Below are 20,171 nucleotides of genomic sequence, written 5' to 3'. Positions count from 1 at the left end.
TACACTGTTGGTGGGAATGCAAACTAGTACAGCCACTATGGAGAACAGTGTGGAGATTCCTTAAAAAACTGGAAATAGAACTGCCTTATGATCCAGCAATCCCACTACTAGGCATACACACTGAGGAAACCAGAAGGGAAAGAGACACGTGTACCCCAATGTTCATTGCAGCACTGTTTATAATAGCCAGGACATGGAAGCAACCTAGATGCCCATCAGCAGATGAATGGATAAGAAAGCTGTGGTACATATACACAATGGAGTATTACTCAGCCATTTAGAATACATTTGAATCAGTTCTAATGAGGTGGATGAAACTGGAGCCTATTATACAGAGTGAAGTAAGCCAGAAGGAAAAACACCAATACAGTATACTAACGCATATATATGGAATTTAGAAAGATGGTAACAATAACCCTGTGAACGAGACAGCAAAAGAGACAATGATGTATAGAACAGTCTTATGGACTGTGTGGGAGAGGGAGAGGGTGGGAAGATTTGGGAGAATGGCATTGAAACATGTAAAATATCATGTATGAAACGAGATGCCAGTCCAGGTTTGATGCACAATACTGGACCCTTGGGGCTAGTGCACTGGGACGACCCAGAGGGATGGTATGGGGAGGGAAGAGGGAGGAGGGTTCAGGATGGGGAACACATGTATACCTGTGGTGGATTCATTTTGATATTTGGCAAAACTAATACAATTATGTAAAGTTTAAAAATTAAATAAAATTTTTTTAAAAAATTAAAAAAAAAAAAAAAAAGAAGTTAAAGCCCAGAATTCTAACCATGGACCCCCAGGGAATTTCTTGCTACTCCAAATTTGGATGAAATACACCACACTGTAGGTAGAAGGCAATCCCCAAATTAATTTTGGTACATGCAAGAAAGAGAAAGAACCTAACAATTTATTTTTTGTTGTTTAGTCACTAAGTCCTGTCTGACTGTAGCCCATCAGGCTCCTCTGTCCACGGATTTCTGCCATTTCCTCCTCCAGGGCATCTTCCCAATCTAGGGATCAAACCCATGTCTCCCGCACTGCCGGTGGATCCTTTACCACTGAGTCATCAAGGAGGCAACAATCTATTAGCACAGATTAAACACATCTATATGAAAATGTATTTGTCACGATACCACTTAAATAGTAACTGATTAAATTAAAAAAGCAGCAGTTTTGTGTGCTCAAGTATTTAGAAGTAAAACATCTATGACTTACTATTAACAGTGTGTGTATGTGTAATAGGGAGAATAAATATAACATGTTAATACTTGTTGAATCTAGAGTAGAAGGTATTATTATTATTTGAATTTCTCTATATGTTCAAAATTTTTATAATAACAGTTGAAGAAAAACAAAGAAACACAACAGCATCTTTAGGAGTGCTGACAATATGCTATAGGTATTTTTATTATCAGATAAGCCACGGGTCACTGTCACAGATAACAGACCAAAGCCACCCTGGTAGAATCAAAGCGGCTGAAGAGCTGCCAGGTTTTCACACCTCTCATTACTAGTTAAGCAAGTCAACAAACATATTCTTGGTGCTTTTTAGATACTGTGCAGGAGATTAAAATAAAAACTTCAAAAAGTTGCTCATATCCTTAAATCAAATAAATATTTTAAATATCACTTTCAGAATCCAGAAATATTAGAACTGGAAATGATCAAGAGAGTAGCCATTCCATCCATTTTCTTTGACTAAGGTTGAAGCAAGATAACAAACACGTCTGGGATGGCAGAGCAAATAGAGGAAACAAGAACTAGGTCCCAGGCATCCTGACTGAGCACCAAGAGCTCTCACTTATTATTAACAGCATTACAACACTTCAAACAGTCCTTTCAGGCCCATTTGAAATCAATCCCTTGATTTTAAGATTTAGACATCACAGCCTAGCAGGAACAAGATGCTAGTAAAGGACCTAGGAAAGAGGACTTTATTCTAGTTATTCCAGTCAAAAAGTTCACTGCTATCATTCTCTTACCACAAAGTAGTTCCTCAGTGTGAGAATTTATGCCTCTTCAAAGGTATTCTGTCATTATCTCATTTGAGGATTTGATATTTTTAACTAAATAAGGGCAATTTGATAAAAATCAATATTTAAAAAAACAAAAGACTAAGCTATGGGTAAAGAACAAGACTACAATATTTTAGGAAAGAAATCCTTTGACCAAAACAAAGATCTGAGCTTTCAGTCACGGTCATGTCTAGAGATGACATGCAGATGTTAAGTATTTAACCTGAATATCTGGAGCAGTTTTACCCAGCATAGGACAATCCACAGCTTTCCCAGTTCATTAATTCCTACTAAAGTATTTTATCATGCTAGACTCTACAGGAAATACAACTGTCATATGAGCCATTTTGTTAATGATGACTACAATGGAACTCCAGTCAGTTAATGAGTATCAGTGGTTTAAAGGCTACTGACCAGCTTAAATTAAATGCAAATGTAGCATTAAATGTAACAAAACCCATGCAGTATATCTAATGAATAGATGCCTAAACTTATTTTAAAATAATGCATGCAAAAACTCAAAGTGTAATTTAAATAAAAGAATACCTTGAATAGCTGGGGGACAGATAATCAGTGTCTGCTGAAAAGCATCACCACAACCAAAATGAGCGGTTCCGGCCTGCAGAGGAATCCCATGGTGCACAACTGAATGGGCAGATGTGGTTAATGCCTAGAACAATTGATGGACATGGCATTCATTATACAGAGTACGCTAATAATTGTGTACACATGCTTTATAAGTAGAAGTCAAATGCATTTTAAAAAACCATAATTCTATGATAAAGATGGACCCAGAAATTGATCTTACTGAAGTCTAGTTTTTGTAGACTTGAGATATAGGAGAGCCAGTAGATTGCATTGAAAGAATAAAAGGTGAAGGAAAAAAATAAATTTAAGTAGATACATTCCAACTGTTACCCTGAAATATTAGAGATTTAGTAGAACAGCCATAGTAAGACCTCATCAGCACTGGAAGTGCTGATATGGAAACTTATGTATATTTCAAAAGCAAAATGATTAATTGTTAAAAGAGAAGCAAAAATGACCAAATACTGTAAGTTCTTACCTGACTTCTTAATGTGCCAATTTTAGTAAAATTTGCTGCCAGATTAGTAGTACTGCTTGGAGCAACTGGTCTTAAAAGTGAAGTTTTATTGTGATTATTTGCATCACATGAATTTGGATGGGACTTACAAATATCCATAATATGAAAACAGGACTTTACACTGCAAAAGAAAAAGTGAACAGTAATGGTCATATTATTTTTTAAATGTTTAGAATAGTTTAAGATTAAAAATTATTTTTAAAAGAAAAATAAAGTCTATGGCTTGCACTTAATCTGCCGATTTCCAATACTATGTCTACCAGGAAATCCTGTAAGATGGAAGTCTGAAGCAAGAAGCAGCAATATGCTTCTATCTGAGACATTTTCTTGAGACAGTAAAGCAACAGTGAGCACATTTTGGTAAGCACACTATAATTTGTGACCCCCATTTCAATTTGGGCATATATTCTTCTCCACCAACCCATTAAAAAACCTCCTTCCACAAGGAAGAGAGGAAACGGGGGCAGGGGAATGGAGGAGAAAAGCAAATGGTGTGAAGGGAAACTGAAAAAAGGAGTTTTTCAATTTGGAGTTTGCAGGACTCAAAATTGAAGGAGGAAAAACTTAACACTTTCTTTAATTATAAATATGTCCAGTCATTAAGGTAAGAATATTATGTAAAAGTGATATCACTCAGTCATTTTTGGTATGCTATTTTGGAAAAAGAACACTGGACTGTGATTTAGATTTGCATTCTAGTTCTACTCTGCAATTTACTGTCTATGTGAACTTGCTCAAGTTAGCTTAACCTCTTTTGACTCAGTTTACTTATATTTAATGAAGAAACTGAATCATTTTTCTAACAAACTGGTTTACTACAGAGAGCATTATCATTTCTTCAGAATCATTTTAAAAGATTTTAAAGTAACATACTGGTTGCTATGAGGGAAATCAAGAAGATGCTTCATATTAACAAAAGCATGGTTCAAAGTCTCAGCTGGAGTAATTCTTAAATCTGCATCAATCAGCAACATTTTTTTCAACAGACCAACAAACTCTCTTCTATCAGCTTTCTCAGCCAAAAGATCACTTCCTTCCAAATCCATCACTGTGTTCACCTGCAATATCAACATTTCAAGACATCAAATAAAAATAAGCCATACACTGTACTATATGTTAAAGTCTAACAATTCAAAAAGAACCTCAAACAGGAAAGAACCAAGAACTACAAGTATTTTCAAATAAGAAAGAACACATCTCAAAAATATTTTGAGGTATCAAAAAGCATTCAAAACAGTGGGAAAAAACTGCTTTAACTAAACACTCAATTCTAGAGAGATGTAAGTAGAAGAAATATGTTTGCTAGGGTTTTCCTTTTTAAAGAAAATACTGAAGAACAGGATAATACAAATCAAATATTTGATAAAGATGAATGAAATTTAGTTTCTTAAACCTTAGAATCAATTTCATTTGAAGAGCTTAAAAACAGCAAGCACTGTGTCACGTAGAAAATGATTAACGTGCTTTGGCATTCTTGGCATTCAAGTGCACCAATTTATATGCATGAAACATTGACAAATGTGACTGTGGTACTCACATGCACTATATCATCCAGGCTGTTGAATATGTACTTTCTGGCTTCTTTAGACTTCATTCCTGTCTCTGCCTCATGTTCTTCCAGTGTCTTATTGAATACATCAGAGAAGAAAAACATCTTATTACTACCACTTGTAAATTCTTTATTTCTTCAATTCTGGCACATTTAGTCTAATATACTGAATATTCTAAGGCAAGTAGTAGTTTCAAAAGAATAACTATCAAAATATAATTTTTAAAAGTATACAGAAAATGAGACATTCAGGCTGAGGTCAAAAATATATAGATAAAATCACACACATAGATAAATTCCCTAACAAAATTACTAATGTTAATCATTAAGGATTTACTGATCCTGGGAATAAATTACATACTTGGGTTACACCATAAGTGGTTAAGTTCAACCCTGTCCCATAAAGCTTGATAAAGTAGGGAAGAACTCAAAATGACACACATAAAATTTTTTAAACTATTTAAAACACATTACTAATTGTGTTGCCAGGTTAGAGAATGAGCTAAGCTATTCAGAAAAGACTCTGCTTATTAAAAGTGGGATTGGGGGATGGTAAAAAAGAAAACTCAAAAGAAACAAATGTAATAAAGTAAAAATAAAGAGTATTATCCATGAACATAAGGCATCTTAGAAAACTGTTTTTCTAAATATTTTTTTAAGTGAGATCACTTCTCGGCCTTTTGGCTAAGATCAAGTGTAAGTGAGTTACCTTTAATCTCCAACCAGAATGGGAAAGATCTGTTTCTCTGCAAAAAAATCTTGTGGATTTTGTACCCACATTTAACAACTGTTCTCCTGGTAAACCTTGAGTCTGAGAAATGTATCGAATCTGAAAGATAATTTACAAAAGAGAAAAATTATTCTTTTATTGCATTAAGACATTAATTACATAGCTATAATATATCAGACACTAAGCTAGATGTTAGGTCAAGAATTAAATGATGTAGTGTGTGTGCCCTAATAAATCAGTCTGCGTGTGTGCTAAGTCACTTCAGTCGTGTGACCCTATGGACTGTAGCCTGCCAGGCTCCCCTGTCCATGGGATTCTCCAGGCAAGAATACTGGAGTAGGTTGCCTTGCCCTCCTCCAGGGGATCTTCCCAACCCAGGAAGTGAACCCCTGTCTCTTACTCTAGTGGAGAAGATACAAGTAAGCAATCATAAGGCAGTGTAATATATGTAATATAGGTATAATAAAGGCATGCATCATGAGAAGGCAAAGAAGAGACACATAAAATAATGATAGACAAATAAAGTTCTGCTCAAATCGGGCAGTAAAGAATAAATAGTTTGTTAGTCCTGAAGGAGTGGAGAAATATGATCTACTATGATACAAGGCTTCCCTAGTGGCTCAGACAGCAAAGAATCCACCTGCTAATGCAGGAGATGCGGGTTCAATTCCTGGGTCCGGACGATACCCTGGAGAAGGAAATGGCAACCTACTCCAGTATTCTTGACTGGGAAATCTCATAGACAGAGGAGACTGGCAGCTATAATCCATGGGATCACAAAGAGTCAGACACAACTGAGCAAGTAACATTTTCAAGGTTATAATATGGAAAATAAAAAGAACATATCCGCACACTGAGAGACTGAGGTTCACAAAGGGCGAAATGGCAAGAGACGAAATTGATCTTGTAGGCAATCGATAGGTTAAGAAGCTTGATTTTAATCTCAGAGGTAATACTGGGAAACCACTGGAGAAACTGAAGAAATCTACACAGGAAATTGACAAGCTACTTGACTCAGTGACAAGTTAACCTGGGTAAATCAGGACTATGGGAACACTGGAGGGCGTGCATGCATCTATGACATGACCTATGTGTGCTTGGGTCAGTAGGGGAAGAGACACAAGCACAGATGAGCTCTCTCAGGAGGACACTGAAAAGCTCCAGCCTCAGGGCCTCTGAAGTTAATACCACTCTGTTTGAACACTCTTCCCCACGCATCTGTATGGCTGTGTTTTGCTTCCTTCAGCTCTCAGCTCAAATGTCACCTTATTCATGAGGCCTTCTATGACCCACCAATAAATAAGGACAAGCTCTCCCCTCTTCAGTACCCCTACCTCCCCTTCTCTGTTGTCTTTTTCTCCACAGTGCTTTTTACCATCTGACATTCTGCACATTTACCTTGTATTTCCTTATCCATTCTGCAGTAGAAGTAGGAAGGAGTCTGTTCTGTTTCCTTACATATACACCCATGACAGTGTCTGATACATAGTTGGCCCTAAAATAACTGTTCCCCTCAAATATCTGTTCCCCAACTCAACAACTGGGCAGCACAGGAAATAAACAGAGGCTTAACCCCTTGAAATTGTGTTTGAAAACACAGGGTTCTTTCTTTAAACCTAGAAGACAACTACTCTATCCTCTTCTGCATCTTCTATTACTTCTTCTGTATGAGATTTTTGCCCTCAACCTACAAAAATGTTTAATATCTTCCAGCCTAAAAACAAAAAACTCTCTTAACTATTTGAAACATTTAATTGAGTAAGTCTTAATAATCTATAGTTTCCTTTTCATTCTAAGCTCAACACACAACAATTAGAATTCTATTACTCTCACAAAACGATAAAGGTAAGTGATGTCCTGTCATTAACTGAAACATTTAATAGTTGAATATTAAACCTTATCTTACTTTAACACTATTAGCTATTATCTTTTCACTTAAAAAACTGTTCCTTTCATTTCCACATCATTCTTTTCTAGTTGTCTTCCTACTTCTTGGCACTCTTTAATTGCCTTCCCCCATAGCTTTATCTCTAATTCTATGTCTAAATATTTATCTCTAGCTCTGGAGATTTAACTGCTTAAGTGAAACTTTCCATCTGGAACGCCTTTCGGTACCTCAAAGTGAATACATTCTAAACTGATTTTTCTTAAATCTGTTAAAACCTCAGGTACTTCCCCTTTGGTGATCACTATCACAATGCCTGAATCAGAAACCTGAAATTGACAGAAACCTGGAATTGAGGCCTGACAAGTACCTCTCCCACATCACCCTCTTTCCAACAACCAAAACTCTTAACAATTTTATCTCATTTGTATTTTTCATAACTATCGCTCCTCTCCATTCCTCTTTCAGGTCTTCTTCAATTCTAGTTATACAGTCTCACAGTCTACAGCCTCCTAATTAGTCTACATGCCTCCCTAATGGGCTTCTCGGGTGGCTCAGCGGTAGAGAATCTGCCTGCCAATGCAGGAGACATGCGTTCGATCCCTGGGTCAGGGAGATCCCCTGGAGAAGGAAATGGCAACCCACTCCAGTATTCTTGCCTGGAGAATCCTATGGACAGACGAGCCTGGTGGGCTACAGTCCATGCAGTCCCCAACCCCATCCACTCATCCCCGATTCATTATTCACATTGCCAAGAACAAGAAATTGCTAACAGCCACTTTGGTAAAATGCAAATCTGATTGTTACTCTCTGTATAAAATTACTTTACTGCCTACGGGCTGGATTCCAATTCTCTAATTGTGGCATACAAGTCCCCCTGACCCCACCCCACTTTCTCTCTTCCCAGCTCTTCACACATTCCGTATTCCTGCCCTCTCCAGCACCTGCTGAACCCTGCATGAGCCAGTCTGTCTTGCCGAGATTGCTCTCTAACTCCTACTTATCACGTCCCTGTCCCTCTCCCTCCTTGCCACTTGACCAAGCCAACGTGCTAATCTTTTACTGTTCCTTCTTCAAGACTCAATTCAAGAAACTCTCCTTTGTAAAGCTCTCCCTAACCAAAACAGAGGCCATCGTCATCTTCTGTGCTACCACCACACCTAGAATATAGCAATTTTAATGTACTCATAACACAAAACAATTACTTTTACACGTCAGTTTTCCCTGCTAGACTATGTGCCTCCTGACAGTCTATGTTCATGTATCTTTGTATCTCCAATTTCACAAGAAATGGTCATTAAAATCTTCACCTTACAAGTTAGTTTCCTTTCATTAAAGCGCAGTGCCTTTCCCTCACTCGGCATCCCAAGTGCCTGAGTTCCTTGTTTTACGGAACGAGAAAATGGGAAGTGCCCAGATGCTGCATCAGAGTCTCTCAAAGTAGGGAAGGTGCTCAACATATCAATTTCAACAAACATACACAGGGCATTTATTATGACAAAGACATGCAGATTAATAGAATATGGTGTCACTCTTCAACAGCATTAATTCAGTAAAAGAGATAAATACTTAAGCCCATAACATGCAATTAAACTAGGACGTGCCATTATAAAGAAGAAAATAAAGTGCTAAAAGAACCCAATAGAGCAGTTAATATACCTTAGAGGTAGAGATAGCACTGAAAAAACAGCAAACAAACCTGCAAGTTATTTTTGGTCCTAATGCCTGACAGTCATTTGAAGAGAGAGAACGTGTTCCACCTATCTGCCCCTCCCATCCCCAGTGGATGAAGGGCAGGGACTAGTCTTAGAAGCAATTTGCCTTGTAAACTCAACTAGAATTAAGCTAAGCAAATTAGATTTACAATGTCAGAAACATAAACTAAGAAACTCCAGACACCGTTGGCGGATGAGCTGAAGGGCATAAAGCAGAGCTAGAGTTTGATGACTATGCTAACGTAACCAGAGTAAGCAGAAAATCTGAGCAGCAAGTCAGAATCAGAACAGATAAAAGCACTTACAGAGCAGCTAAATTATACTCATGATCTAGCACCAAAGTGAGATTCTACCAATGCCTACTAATTCTTCTAAGTGTTGCTGTGAATCCAAAACCACCTTCAACTCCAGACTTCAAAAAATCCAGTCACAGTAAAGCTCATTCTTGGATTTATGTGACAGTCCACACATAAATGGGGCTGCCTTCACAGCTCAGCTGGTGAAGAATCTGCCTGCAATGCAGGAGACTAGGGTTCAATCCCTGGGTTGAGAAGATCCCCTGGAGAAGGAAATATCAACCCAATCCAGTATTCTTGCCTGGAGAATCCCATGGACAGAGGAGCCTGGCAGCTACAGTCCATGGGGTCACAACAGTCAGACACGACTTAGTGACTAAACCACCACCACCACACATAAATAAGTGCACTCTATTTGAGGCTACTCGAGAAAGGCTCTTTGAGATCTGAATAGCCTGATGAAATAGAATTCCCTGAAGATTCTCACCCCACCCTGGAATTGAAATAGGGAGCTTTATTTTTCTTACGTAAGATATAATTTGATATTACCAAGCGTAATAAAATTTGAATATAAATTCAGGCTTTTAGCCATTGTGGATATGGTTCTATCTAAACTCTAACAAACATTCTGCAAGACCAATCAACATTTATCAAGTAAATACTGCCATTCATCCATTAAAATATTATTTAATGTCCTGAACGATATTGACATTTTCCCAGTAAATAAAAGTCAAATTCAGTACATATAGCACGAGTGAGACAGTATGCTTACAATAAACACAGGAAGGGATCCAAAGCACAGTACCAATTCATGAGGCAGCCGTCTCTAAACAAACACAGTACATACAATTGTGTACGAACAGAAATAAATGCATATGAGAAAAATATAATGTAAAAAATGGTCAGTGGCAAGCTGTAGAATCCAAAATTCAAAGAAGTAATTGCCTGTGGAAGACTTCAAGAGATGACACAGACGATCAAAGGAACAGAACAGAAAGCTCATAATAAAGAATTAAAATAATCTGAATAGTTTTTCCTAGTGACTCAAATCTGGCCTTGAAGTATATAACTATAGGTAAAATGTTAACTCTCTTTCATCTCTGGAAAAAAACTTTGGGTTAGAATGTTAAATAAAGATTACACAAAAGACACATCAACAAGGGTTAAGAAAGATATTACAACACATTTCATAGAAGTCTTTATTTTTGTAAATGTTTCACATGCACTTAAAATACATGTAACCTACACTTTTGCATGCTGTATTGGGCATAGTGCTCTATGCCTGTATTAGCAGGTCAGCTTGGTCAATCATGTGTTCAAATCATTCATATTCTCACCGATTTTTTCTATCTATGTTCTCTATCAATTACAGAAAGAAATGCACTGTAAATCTCTACTTATGATTATGGGTTTGTCTCCATTTTTTTGGTTCTATCAACTTTGACTTATAATATTTTGAAGCTGTTGCAAGGGATATAAAATATAGAATTTCTGTGTTTGTGATGAATTGAATTTCCAAATTAATTGGCTGGGCTTCTGCTCTTTATAATCAATACTGATAATATTTGTAATATAAGAACACTCCTGCTGTTAAAAGCAATGTTATGATTAAAAGCAAAACAGAAGAAGAATATCTAGTACAACATACAATTTGAGAGAGAAATATTTGTACAAAATGTTATCACAGGGAAAAATCATAAACTAGCAGAGGCTGCTGGCTCCTTCCCTAGAACTCAAACCTGGAGACAGAATACCAGTGGAGGTTGATGAATTTGAGAAACTAATATAAAGACAGTGAAAACCCTCTTTGAGCGAGAACAGATTGGCAGTGGCAGGGTGGAGGTGGAGTCCTGAAGAGAGCTAGTGCCAGGGAGTCAGGGCAGACTGGAGCAGGGTTCAGCTGGACTCTTACTGCCCTGAAAGTATCATTATCCATGAAGTAGTGTAGAGGCAGTCGACTGCTAACAGCATAGCTTCTGGATTCAGACTACCTGTTATTAAACCTGCAAGTTATTAAACTTCCCCACACCTTGGCTTCCTCATCTATAAAACTTCATAGCGTTGTTGTAAATATTAAATGAGTTAAAGTGTTGACAGTTTCTGGCACATAAAAGAATTCAATAAGTATTAGTTAGTAATGTTACTACTACTGCCCACTGCACTGCCACTGAAAGGCAAAAAATAAGTAAAAAAAAAAAAAATAGCAACAGTGCCTCAATTGGGTATCCAAGTATATCACAGTAGCTGATGCCTAGAACAGGAAACAGGTAACAGAGAGAAGCATGCCCTTTCACATCCTGATTGCTGCTGCTGCTAAGTCGCTTCAGTCGTGTCCGACTCTGTGCAACCCCAAAGACGGCAGCCCACCAGGCTCCTCTGTCCCTGGGATTCTCCAGGCAAGAACACTGGAGTGGGTTGCCATTTCCTTCTCCAATGCATGAAAGTGAAAAGTGTCCAACTCTTAGCGACCCCATGGACTGCATGGATGGAGTTGGTTGCCATTGCCTTCTCCCACATCCTGATTAGATGACCATAATCCAGGGAGTTGAGGAAATTTTATGAAATTCAACCACATAAATAAAGTAAAAAAAAACAACCAAAACAACAACAACAAAAATACCACTCACGTGAACATTTTAATGCAAAAATGCATTTCAGAGTCCAAAACCAATTTAGGATAAAAAATAAAAAATAAAACTTCAAATTAGGAAGACAAGGGATAGCCCTGAAAACAGGCATTTATCAAAACCAAGCAAGCATCATATTTGAAAATGAGTATGAAGTCGAAGACTGGAACAACAACAACAAAACCATCATTCTTATTGGTTTGCATACATTTATTTTGGAAAATAACTTTTAAAATACTAGGTTGATAACTGTGTAACTATTGATGCTGCATGCTAGTAACTTTTTTCAATTATTATGACCTTTTGGAATTAAAATAATACACATTCTGAAAATATTGTTAATCTGGATCAGATAACAATTTTTTTTCTCACTTTTGGCTTTTTTAAGTTTATTATTGATTTTAGAAAAACTGAATTTATAGGGTCCTTTTCAGTATCAACATGAGTTGTCCAAGACAACTATAAGGTCCAAATTCAGAGTAAAATAGCAAATCCATCTTTTTACTTCCACTAGCTGTGTACTGTTTCAGAGTACTACGCGTGCCATAAATTGTGGTCCACAAAGTCAAAGGTGTATTTCCAGCATCTGACAGGTTCCTCAGGACGTCAGCAGCTAAGGCGTTTCGGGACTTTTCAATCAGATCATTAATTCTCTCAAAACTAGTTAGCTTGGCATCTGAATCAAAGTTAATGACTGGGTTAAAAGATGAAAGAAGGTAAAAATCTATGGAAATTTTTACAGAAATGGTCTTTTAAGAGGTATGTTGAACAGGGAGAGGGAAAGTTAGAGTATTAAAAACAAAAACAAACAAAAAAAACCTGGCCTAAAAGAAGTTTCATGGGTAGAAAGTCTTTGGAAGAGGATGAGATTAAAGTTAACAATAACATCTAATAATTAATATTAAATGATTTTTAGAGTCTCAGCAACATTTAAGTCACTAAATTAACTACCTCTCATATCCCCTTTTATGTAGAAAGCTAAACCCTAGAAATCAGCTATCTTGCTGGTTACGTCAGGCGTGCTTTTAAAATGTTCTACTTCCTATTTTTTCATATCTAAAAGTTAACTAGTATATCATTTAAATAAAAATATAAGCCAAACAAAATTTATGTAACCCTTGTTAATTCTGACTAACATTTTTCACTAAAAGGAGTTGAGTATGTATCTCTTTCTAATAAGGGAGGCATGCTATAAAACCCTTTCAAAAAGTGAAGACAAGTACTTCAAACGACAATCTTGGTAATAAAAACCAAGAGAATAGCAACCAATATTGTCTATTAGCTTAAAAAGACTAATGAACATACCTGAAAACCACCATGAAAAGTGTGTAATGAGGTGCCTCGCTGGATTCTATGGAGAATCATTTCAAATAATCTTAAGCGAGACTTTCAGCACCATCAAAAACAGTGAAAAATACTAAAGAGGGTCAGGTGACTGAGTTATTTAAGACCAACAAAAGGTGCTGGCTTAAGACCAGTAGTTACGACACCTTTTATTTCTTGGGACAGGCTGACATTTCATCCATCACCAAAATCTGTCCCCCAGGCAAAGCGTTATTATTTAAATGGACATAGTCCAGCCTTGTGTATATATACCTACAATATAAAAATTGGGACTAAAAAAATTCTCCCAAGAGGTTTACAAAACTGGTTTTCAGGCATGTGGATTACAACTTTATGAAATTACAACTTTGTTCATGAAAACACTTTAAAAATCAAATTCTGTTTTGAGATCTTAAATTTCAATTCCATAAGATCCCTGGTTTTGCCATATTATTCCAACAAGAGCTTCACATGTGCTGTATGCCTGGGGAAATGCATTCCTATAAGTCTATTGTTTTCCTTTACATTCTACCAACTCCACTGGATTATCATGACAGTTCTGTTACCTGGTCGTACTCCAAGGCTCCTGGGTAGAGAGGCCATCCAAGGAATAATTCTGCAATCACACATCCCAGTGACCACATGTCTATGGCTTCACAAAATGGCAACCCCAATATAATCTCCGGAGCTCTGAAATTCAAAAATTTTAAAAATGATTGTAAAATTATCCAATTCATCTGGTATTCAAAGAAAAGCTCATAAAATCAGAGAGAAACCATCTATTCACAGTAATTCATCATTTTTCATAACTCTTTCAAACCTAACCATAATCCTGAATTAAACTTAAAGGGATGCTATGAGTACAATGGGGAGCTTCCTTGGTGGTTCAGCAGTAAAGAATTCACCCACAGGAGATCCAGGTTTGATCCCTGAGTTGGGAAGATCCCCTGGAAAAGGAAATGGCAACCCACTCCAGTATTCTTGCCTAGAAAATCCCACAGACAGAGGAGCCTGGCGGGCTACAGTCCATGGGGTCACAAAGAGTTGGACACAACTTAGCAACAAATCAACAACAACATGAGAACAACACTGCTATGATGAAATATCTAAGTTTTATTAACATGACAGTAAAAGAAAAGAAAAAAAGGAAAAGCATAGATCTTGTTTTTTGAGATGACAGCAGAAGTACCACACTAGAAAGAGAACTGACAGATGATTAAACGCACACACCATGACATCAGAACTGAAAACCAGACACTGAAGATAAGACTCAAACCAAACCAGACCAAACCCCAAAGACTAACCAGGGATCTAGACCGAGGTATTACTTCAGAAGATAATAATAAAACTGGGTTATTTGTTCTCCAAAACAGACAAGACCAAGTTCACTATATTCTGCCTTAAAGGGCAGAAAAATACAGAGTACGTCAAAACAGTTAAAAAGCATTTTGGCACTTAAAAGAGCTTTGATTAACTGGAAAATGTATTCCATGAAAGATACAATTCTCAGATAAATTATGTTGCTACTTCCATGACTTTCCCATAAGAAAATTAACATTCTAAGAGAAGCCTCACATACAGTTCTCTAATTCCAAAGTCATACAATCATGGTTATCCTGAACAATTTCAATGGTACAGAGAAGTTATAAAAACAGTACAATAAATACTTTTTCCTAGTCCACTTGAGAGTAATTTGCCAAATAATGGCATGTTTTGTATTTCATACATACACGATTACTCTCCTAATAATCACAATATAATCATCAAAGTCAGGAAATAAATACTGATACATTTTCACCAGCTAAGCCTTAGACTGCAAGTTGGGCCAACTGCACAGATAATGTCCTTCATGGCAAAAGAACCCAATTCTGAATCATGTACTGCATTTAGCTGTCATATCTCTTTAAGGCTTTTCCAACATGGAAGAGTCCCTCAAGTCTTTCCTTGATTCTATGACCCTGGCATAAGATATTACAGGCCAGTTATTTGTAGAATATCCCTTAGTATGGGTCTGTCTGACATCTTCTCATCATTAGATCCAGGTTATAAATCTTTGGGAGAAATGTTTGAAAAGTGACGGTTTTCCTCATTATATGCTAACAGGTGGTACAAAACTTTGCAGCACTACTGATAATGTTCACTTTGATTACTTGATAACACGGTATCTGATAGATTTCTTCACTATCAAGTTTCTTCTTTCCCCTTTGTAATTAAGTTTTTTGTGGGGCTTCACTTTGAGGCTGGAATCCAATTTCAATTTATCCATGTATTTACCTATGTAAGTATAATGGATTCCTATTTTATTCAATGGGTTATAATTCATTACTATTATTACTTATTCTGATGCTCTAAGTTTCCCAGACTTGACCAGTCGGAACTCCTTCAATGAACAACACAGGTCCTCATTACTAATGTGGTGGCACTGTTCCCAGGATCTCTCAGTATACTTATTTAATACAGTTTAAAAAATTCCTTCTGCCAGTTTTTTTTTTTTTTTAAACTTAAGAGTACTGATTGTTATATCTCCTAATGCAGTGGTTCTAGATCTTGGCTGCACATTACAATTTTTGTGCTGGCCACACCCATACCAATTAAATCAGAAACTCTGAGGATGGGACAAAGGCATCAGTGGTTTTTAAACCTCTCCAGCTGATTCCAATATATGACACAAGTCAAGAACCAAAGCCCTAAGACTCGATAGTTAAACCCAATGGAAAGACGATTCCATCTCCTCCCTACAGTTCTTCTGTTCGAAATAAGTTCAAAAGATAAATTGTTTGCTACCATAGATTTAGAATCTGTCTATTGACTCTACTCCTGAATATCTCTGCTGTAATTAATATTTAAGATTCAATAGATTCTTAATCCACAGTACTTGTTAAAAACAAGTAAGTGTCATGGGGAGATGCTAAGAGGAATAAAAGAACCTTGCTGCTGCTGCTGCTGCTACCTCGCTTCAGTCGTGTCTGACTCTGTGCGACCCCAGAGACGGCAGCCCACCAGGCTCCCCCGTCCCTGGGATTCTCCAGGCAAGAACACTGGAGTGGGTTGCCATTTCCTTCTCCAATGCATGAAAGTGAAAAGTGAAAGTGAAGTCGCTCAGTCGTGTCTGACTCTTAGCGACCCCATGGACTGCAGCCTTCCAGGCTCCCCTGTCCATGGGATTTTCCAGGCAAGAGTACTGGAGTGGGGTGCCATTGCCTTCTCCAAAAAGAACCTTAAAACATAGTTATAAAAAGCCTGCACTCTTCTGACTACTTAACTCTGTAACTGTGTAGATGTATACATGTAAATTATATTCAGATATAATCAAATGCTAAACTACTACAGAAAGAAAGGCTTACCCTAAATTATATTTATTATCATATTCACAAGATTTTATCCTTTTTTTGTTCACTAGTTTATACACAGAACATAGCAGAAAATATGCACTCAATAAACATTTCTTAAGTAAGTCATGCCAACACAGGTTGATTCACACAAAGGAAAGAAAGCATCAGTGTGAAATGTGGGTCTGAACTAGGCATCGGAAGAATAAAGGTCTAGGCAGAAAGAGAGAGAAATGAACACAAGAGTTTATAAAGTATATACTAATCTATACTTCAAAAGGTTCAAAGCAAAAGGCAGCTAGTTTCAAAAAGTATGGAGTAAATGAGATCAACTAGTAATAGTTAATCATGTATTAATTTGAATCCTAAAGACTTGCCAGTAAGACTAATAGAGCTATAGCTGTGTGTCAGGGCTTCATAGTTATTTTGAAATAATTAATACAAAAATTCACAAGACTTGAAATGGACTACTGTAGAAAATTTCAACATTGTATTTGGTAATGCAAGAAAACTAACAAAATGATACTATTTAGGACATACAACTTAAAGAGACAAAAACTGCTTGAAATCTGGTCAACAATTAGAGTTCTGTCTTGTGGACGAAGAGTGATGAATTCTTTCTGCCATTTGCTACCATTTAGTGAGTGAGCTGGAGAAGGCAATGGCACCCCACTCCAGTACTCTTGCCTGGAAAATCCCATGGACAGAGGAGCCTGGTTGCAGTCCATCGGGTTGCTAAGAGTCAGACACGACTGAGCGACTTCATTTTCACTTTTCACCTTCATGCATTGGAGAAGGAAATGGCAACCCACTCCAGTATTCTTGCCTGGAGAATCCCAGGGATGGGGGAGCCTGGTGGGCTGCCGTCTCTGGGGTCGCACAGAGTTGGACACGACTGAAGCGACTTAGCAGCAGCAGCAGCAACAGAGAGTGAGCCACTTTGACCGTGATAAGAATACAGACTTATCTTTTTAAAAATCTTGATTACAAATTGTATAAAACCATTTCAAACACAAAATCTAAGATTCAAAAGTTATATTTAGGGAAGCAAACTCAAATATCTCATTTTTTAAAAAGAATTTTAATTGCAAATTTTATACAAATTCATTATGTATTATTGCATCAGTTTAAAATCCTGAGAAGCAGATGAGATGTGCAAAAAAAAAATTTCTTGGGGAGAAAATGTCTCTGAAGGATACAGAGGGAGATGAAGCAGGAGTAGGTGAAGAGAGCCTCAGACCTCGAGCAGTTCTGACAGCTGTGAAAGAGGGGCAAAGGAAGAATTAGAACTTCTATCCGACTGCAGTGCTGTTAAGAGAAGAGTCTTGGCAGGGTCAATGGGGAGTCTCGAGGCAAAAATTATCTGCTGGAGTAGGTCCCCATCAAACTAGAACAGCGTAGCTCTAGGGCCCCCAGTGTTTGGTCACTGGCTGGGAGCAGCCCAGAGGAATGGGCCTCTGCCCAGCACTGCTGCGTTATCTAACAGGCACAACAGGTGGAGGCTGGCAGCTAACTGCTCTTCACAGCAGGTTCTCTTGAAGTGGATCTGAACGCTGCCACAGCCATCTTCCCCAAAGCTTTTGTATTTTATTTTGTAAAACATAAATACCATAAAGAAAATGCAATATATTTCTTCACCAAATCTGAGTCAAACGTACAAATTCTCTCCAGTTTACCACAGCATACCACAGAATGTTATATTTTCTGTATGCATCATCACATGTGAAAAAGTGAGGAAGCAACACCTTCAAGCATTTACAATCTAGATGAAACTGCCAGAGATATCAGAGCTCAGCCAGCCAGTCTTACAATACAATAAACTTTAGAAATCAAATTATGCACAAAACAATAATATACCCATCTGTAACTTAATGAACAAAGCTTAGTTTTCTGAATATATCTTAACTGGCTCTCAAATTATTTCTCTGGGCTAAATATACTTTTAAATATAAATGACCATAGCAGAAAGTCTGATTTATGGACGACTCTCAAAATAAACCTTGTGTTCTACACCTAAAGGAAATTCTTCCACTTCTTTTCTTATCCACCTTAACTCCCTTCTGAGCACCTGTAATGTGAGTGGTGTGCCAAGGGTACAGCAGGGAACAGACACATGTGTACTTCTGTAGACAGGCCAGGCGCACACTAAACACGTCCACTGGATGGAGAGCACAACTAAACCACTTCACCACTCTATAAATAGTAACACAATTAGAAGGCGAGTGTCAAATCCACAAACTCAAACATTTAGGTTATACGGTAAGAAAGGCTATGCATAAAATGCCATGTTTCCTTTTTTGCTATGTGACTAATAAAACTTATCAATATTCATTAAAACCAAGTCCTTTTTACTTTTCTAAAGCCCTGAAATACTGATATGAAATCTAGGTAAAGTGGGTAAGCTAAAAAAAATTTTTTTTTTAAGTGGGTAAACTAAACTCTGAATGATCTATGGGTCTTTTGCTAGAGAACTCAGAAAGAATGTTAGCAGTAGATAGTTCAAATAAGAACATGGTGAAATACTGTCACTCAGAAAAGATGACTATTAATTGAACACTTTACTTTATTTCATTTTTATTTAAGTTGAAAATTCAATTACTGGCAGAGAAACCTAGCCCTGTTGGGAAAAAGGATGTCTCAGTTCAGGAACTCAGTATGTCAAGTTTGAGGAACAGTTATATATTCTTATAAGAGAAAGATGCCCTGGGTTATCCTGGCAAATGCCATTAGGCTATGATCATGTGATGATTTCAAGGCCGTCAAGAAAGTGGTGACCATGATATGGCTCCTAACCTATTTTTTCAAATACAGAAAATACAATAGTTAGGCCAACTTGATTATTTAGCCTGCCTAATGTTTCTCACTAAAGTTAATAAAACTAGCATAATGCTGATATATTTCAGTTTCTTGAGAGTTTAGTGACAGGAACAACCCAGGTCTAGTTAAGTCTAGAACACTGATCAAGTAATTTCTGAAATGACAAAACTAAGGGCCAGACTCTAATGATGCTGTCAGGGATATAACTCAGTAAAAATGAGAGCTACAGTTATCCTGGCTTCTTTCGATGATACTCCTCTGGTGGTGGTGGTTTAGTCACTAAGTCGTGTCCGACTCTTAAGACCCCATGGACTGTAGCCTGCCAGGCTCCTCTGTCCATGGGATTTTCCAGGCAAGAATACTGGATTGGACTGCCATTTCCTTTATATACAAATATACAACTACATGCTTCGCTCTACTTTTGACAATAAGAAGACACCAAAGAAAAGCAACACAAACTTGGAAAAGGTAAATAAATGGTAAACTCAATAAAGATAAAAATAATAAAATTAAAACAGTCTTCCTTGAGGTAGGTGATACAGAAGCTATTTCTAAAAATAAACAGTTTTATTAAGACATAATTCACATACCATACCATTTATCTGTTCAAATGGTACAATTCAATGGCTTTTAGTATATTCACAGAATTATACAACCATTACCCCAATCAATTTTAGAACATTTTCATCACCATCAAAAGAAGTCCTTTATCCATTACCAGTCACTCCCCATTTCTTCCAAACTTCTCCATCCCTGCTGCTGCTAAGTCGCTTCAG

At 37.2% G+C, this 20,171-nt stretch overlaps 1 protein-coding gene across 2 annotated transcripts in view; it reads right to left on the bottom strand.

Moving 5' to 3' along the window:
• HIPK3 (homeodomain interacting protein kinase 3) overlaps positions 1-20,171 on the bottom strand; it is an 81,754-nt gene that overhangs the window by 12,551 nt on the left and 49,032 nt on the right. For both annotated transcript variants that reach the window (XM_010831830.1, XM_010831831.1), the window contains exons 3-8: positions 13,816-13,939; positions 5,383-5,502; positions 4,662-4,748; positions 3,998-4,182; positions 3,086-3,245; positions 2,566-2,689 (exon numbers count right to left, since the gene is read on the bottom strand). In XM_010831830.1, the coding sequence (XP_010830132.1) occupies positions 2,566-2,689; positions 3,086-3,245; positions 3,998-4,182; positions 4,662-4,748; positions 5,383-5,502; positions 13,816-13,939 (800 nt within the window). The remainder of the gene's footprint in view (positions 1-2,565; positions 2,690-3,085; positions 3,246-3,997; positions 4,183-4,661; positions 4,749-5,382; positions 5,503-13,815; positions 13,940-20,171) is intronic.

The sequence above is a fragment of the Bison bison genome, unplaced genomic scaffold (assembly GCF_000754665.1).
Source record: "Bison bison bison isolate TAMUID 2011002044 unplaced genomic scaffold, Bison_UMD1.0 scf7180017864531, whole genome shotgun sequence".
In the NCBI taxonomy this organism is placed as follows: domain Eukaryota; kingdom Metazoa; phylum Chordata; class Mammalia; order Artiodactyla; family Bovidae; genus Bison; species Bison bison.
This window is presented reverse-complemented; position numbering and strand designations above follow the sequence as displayed.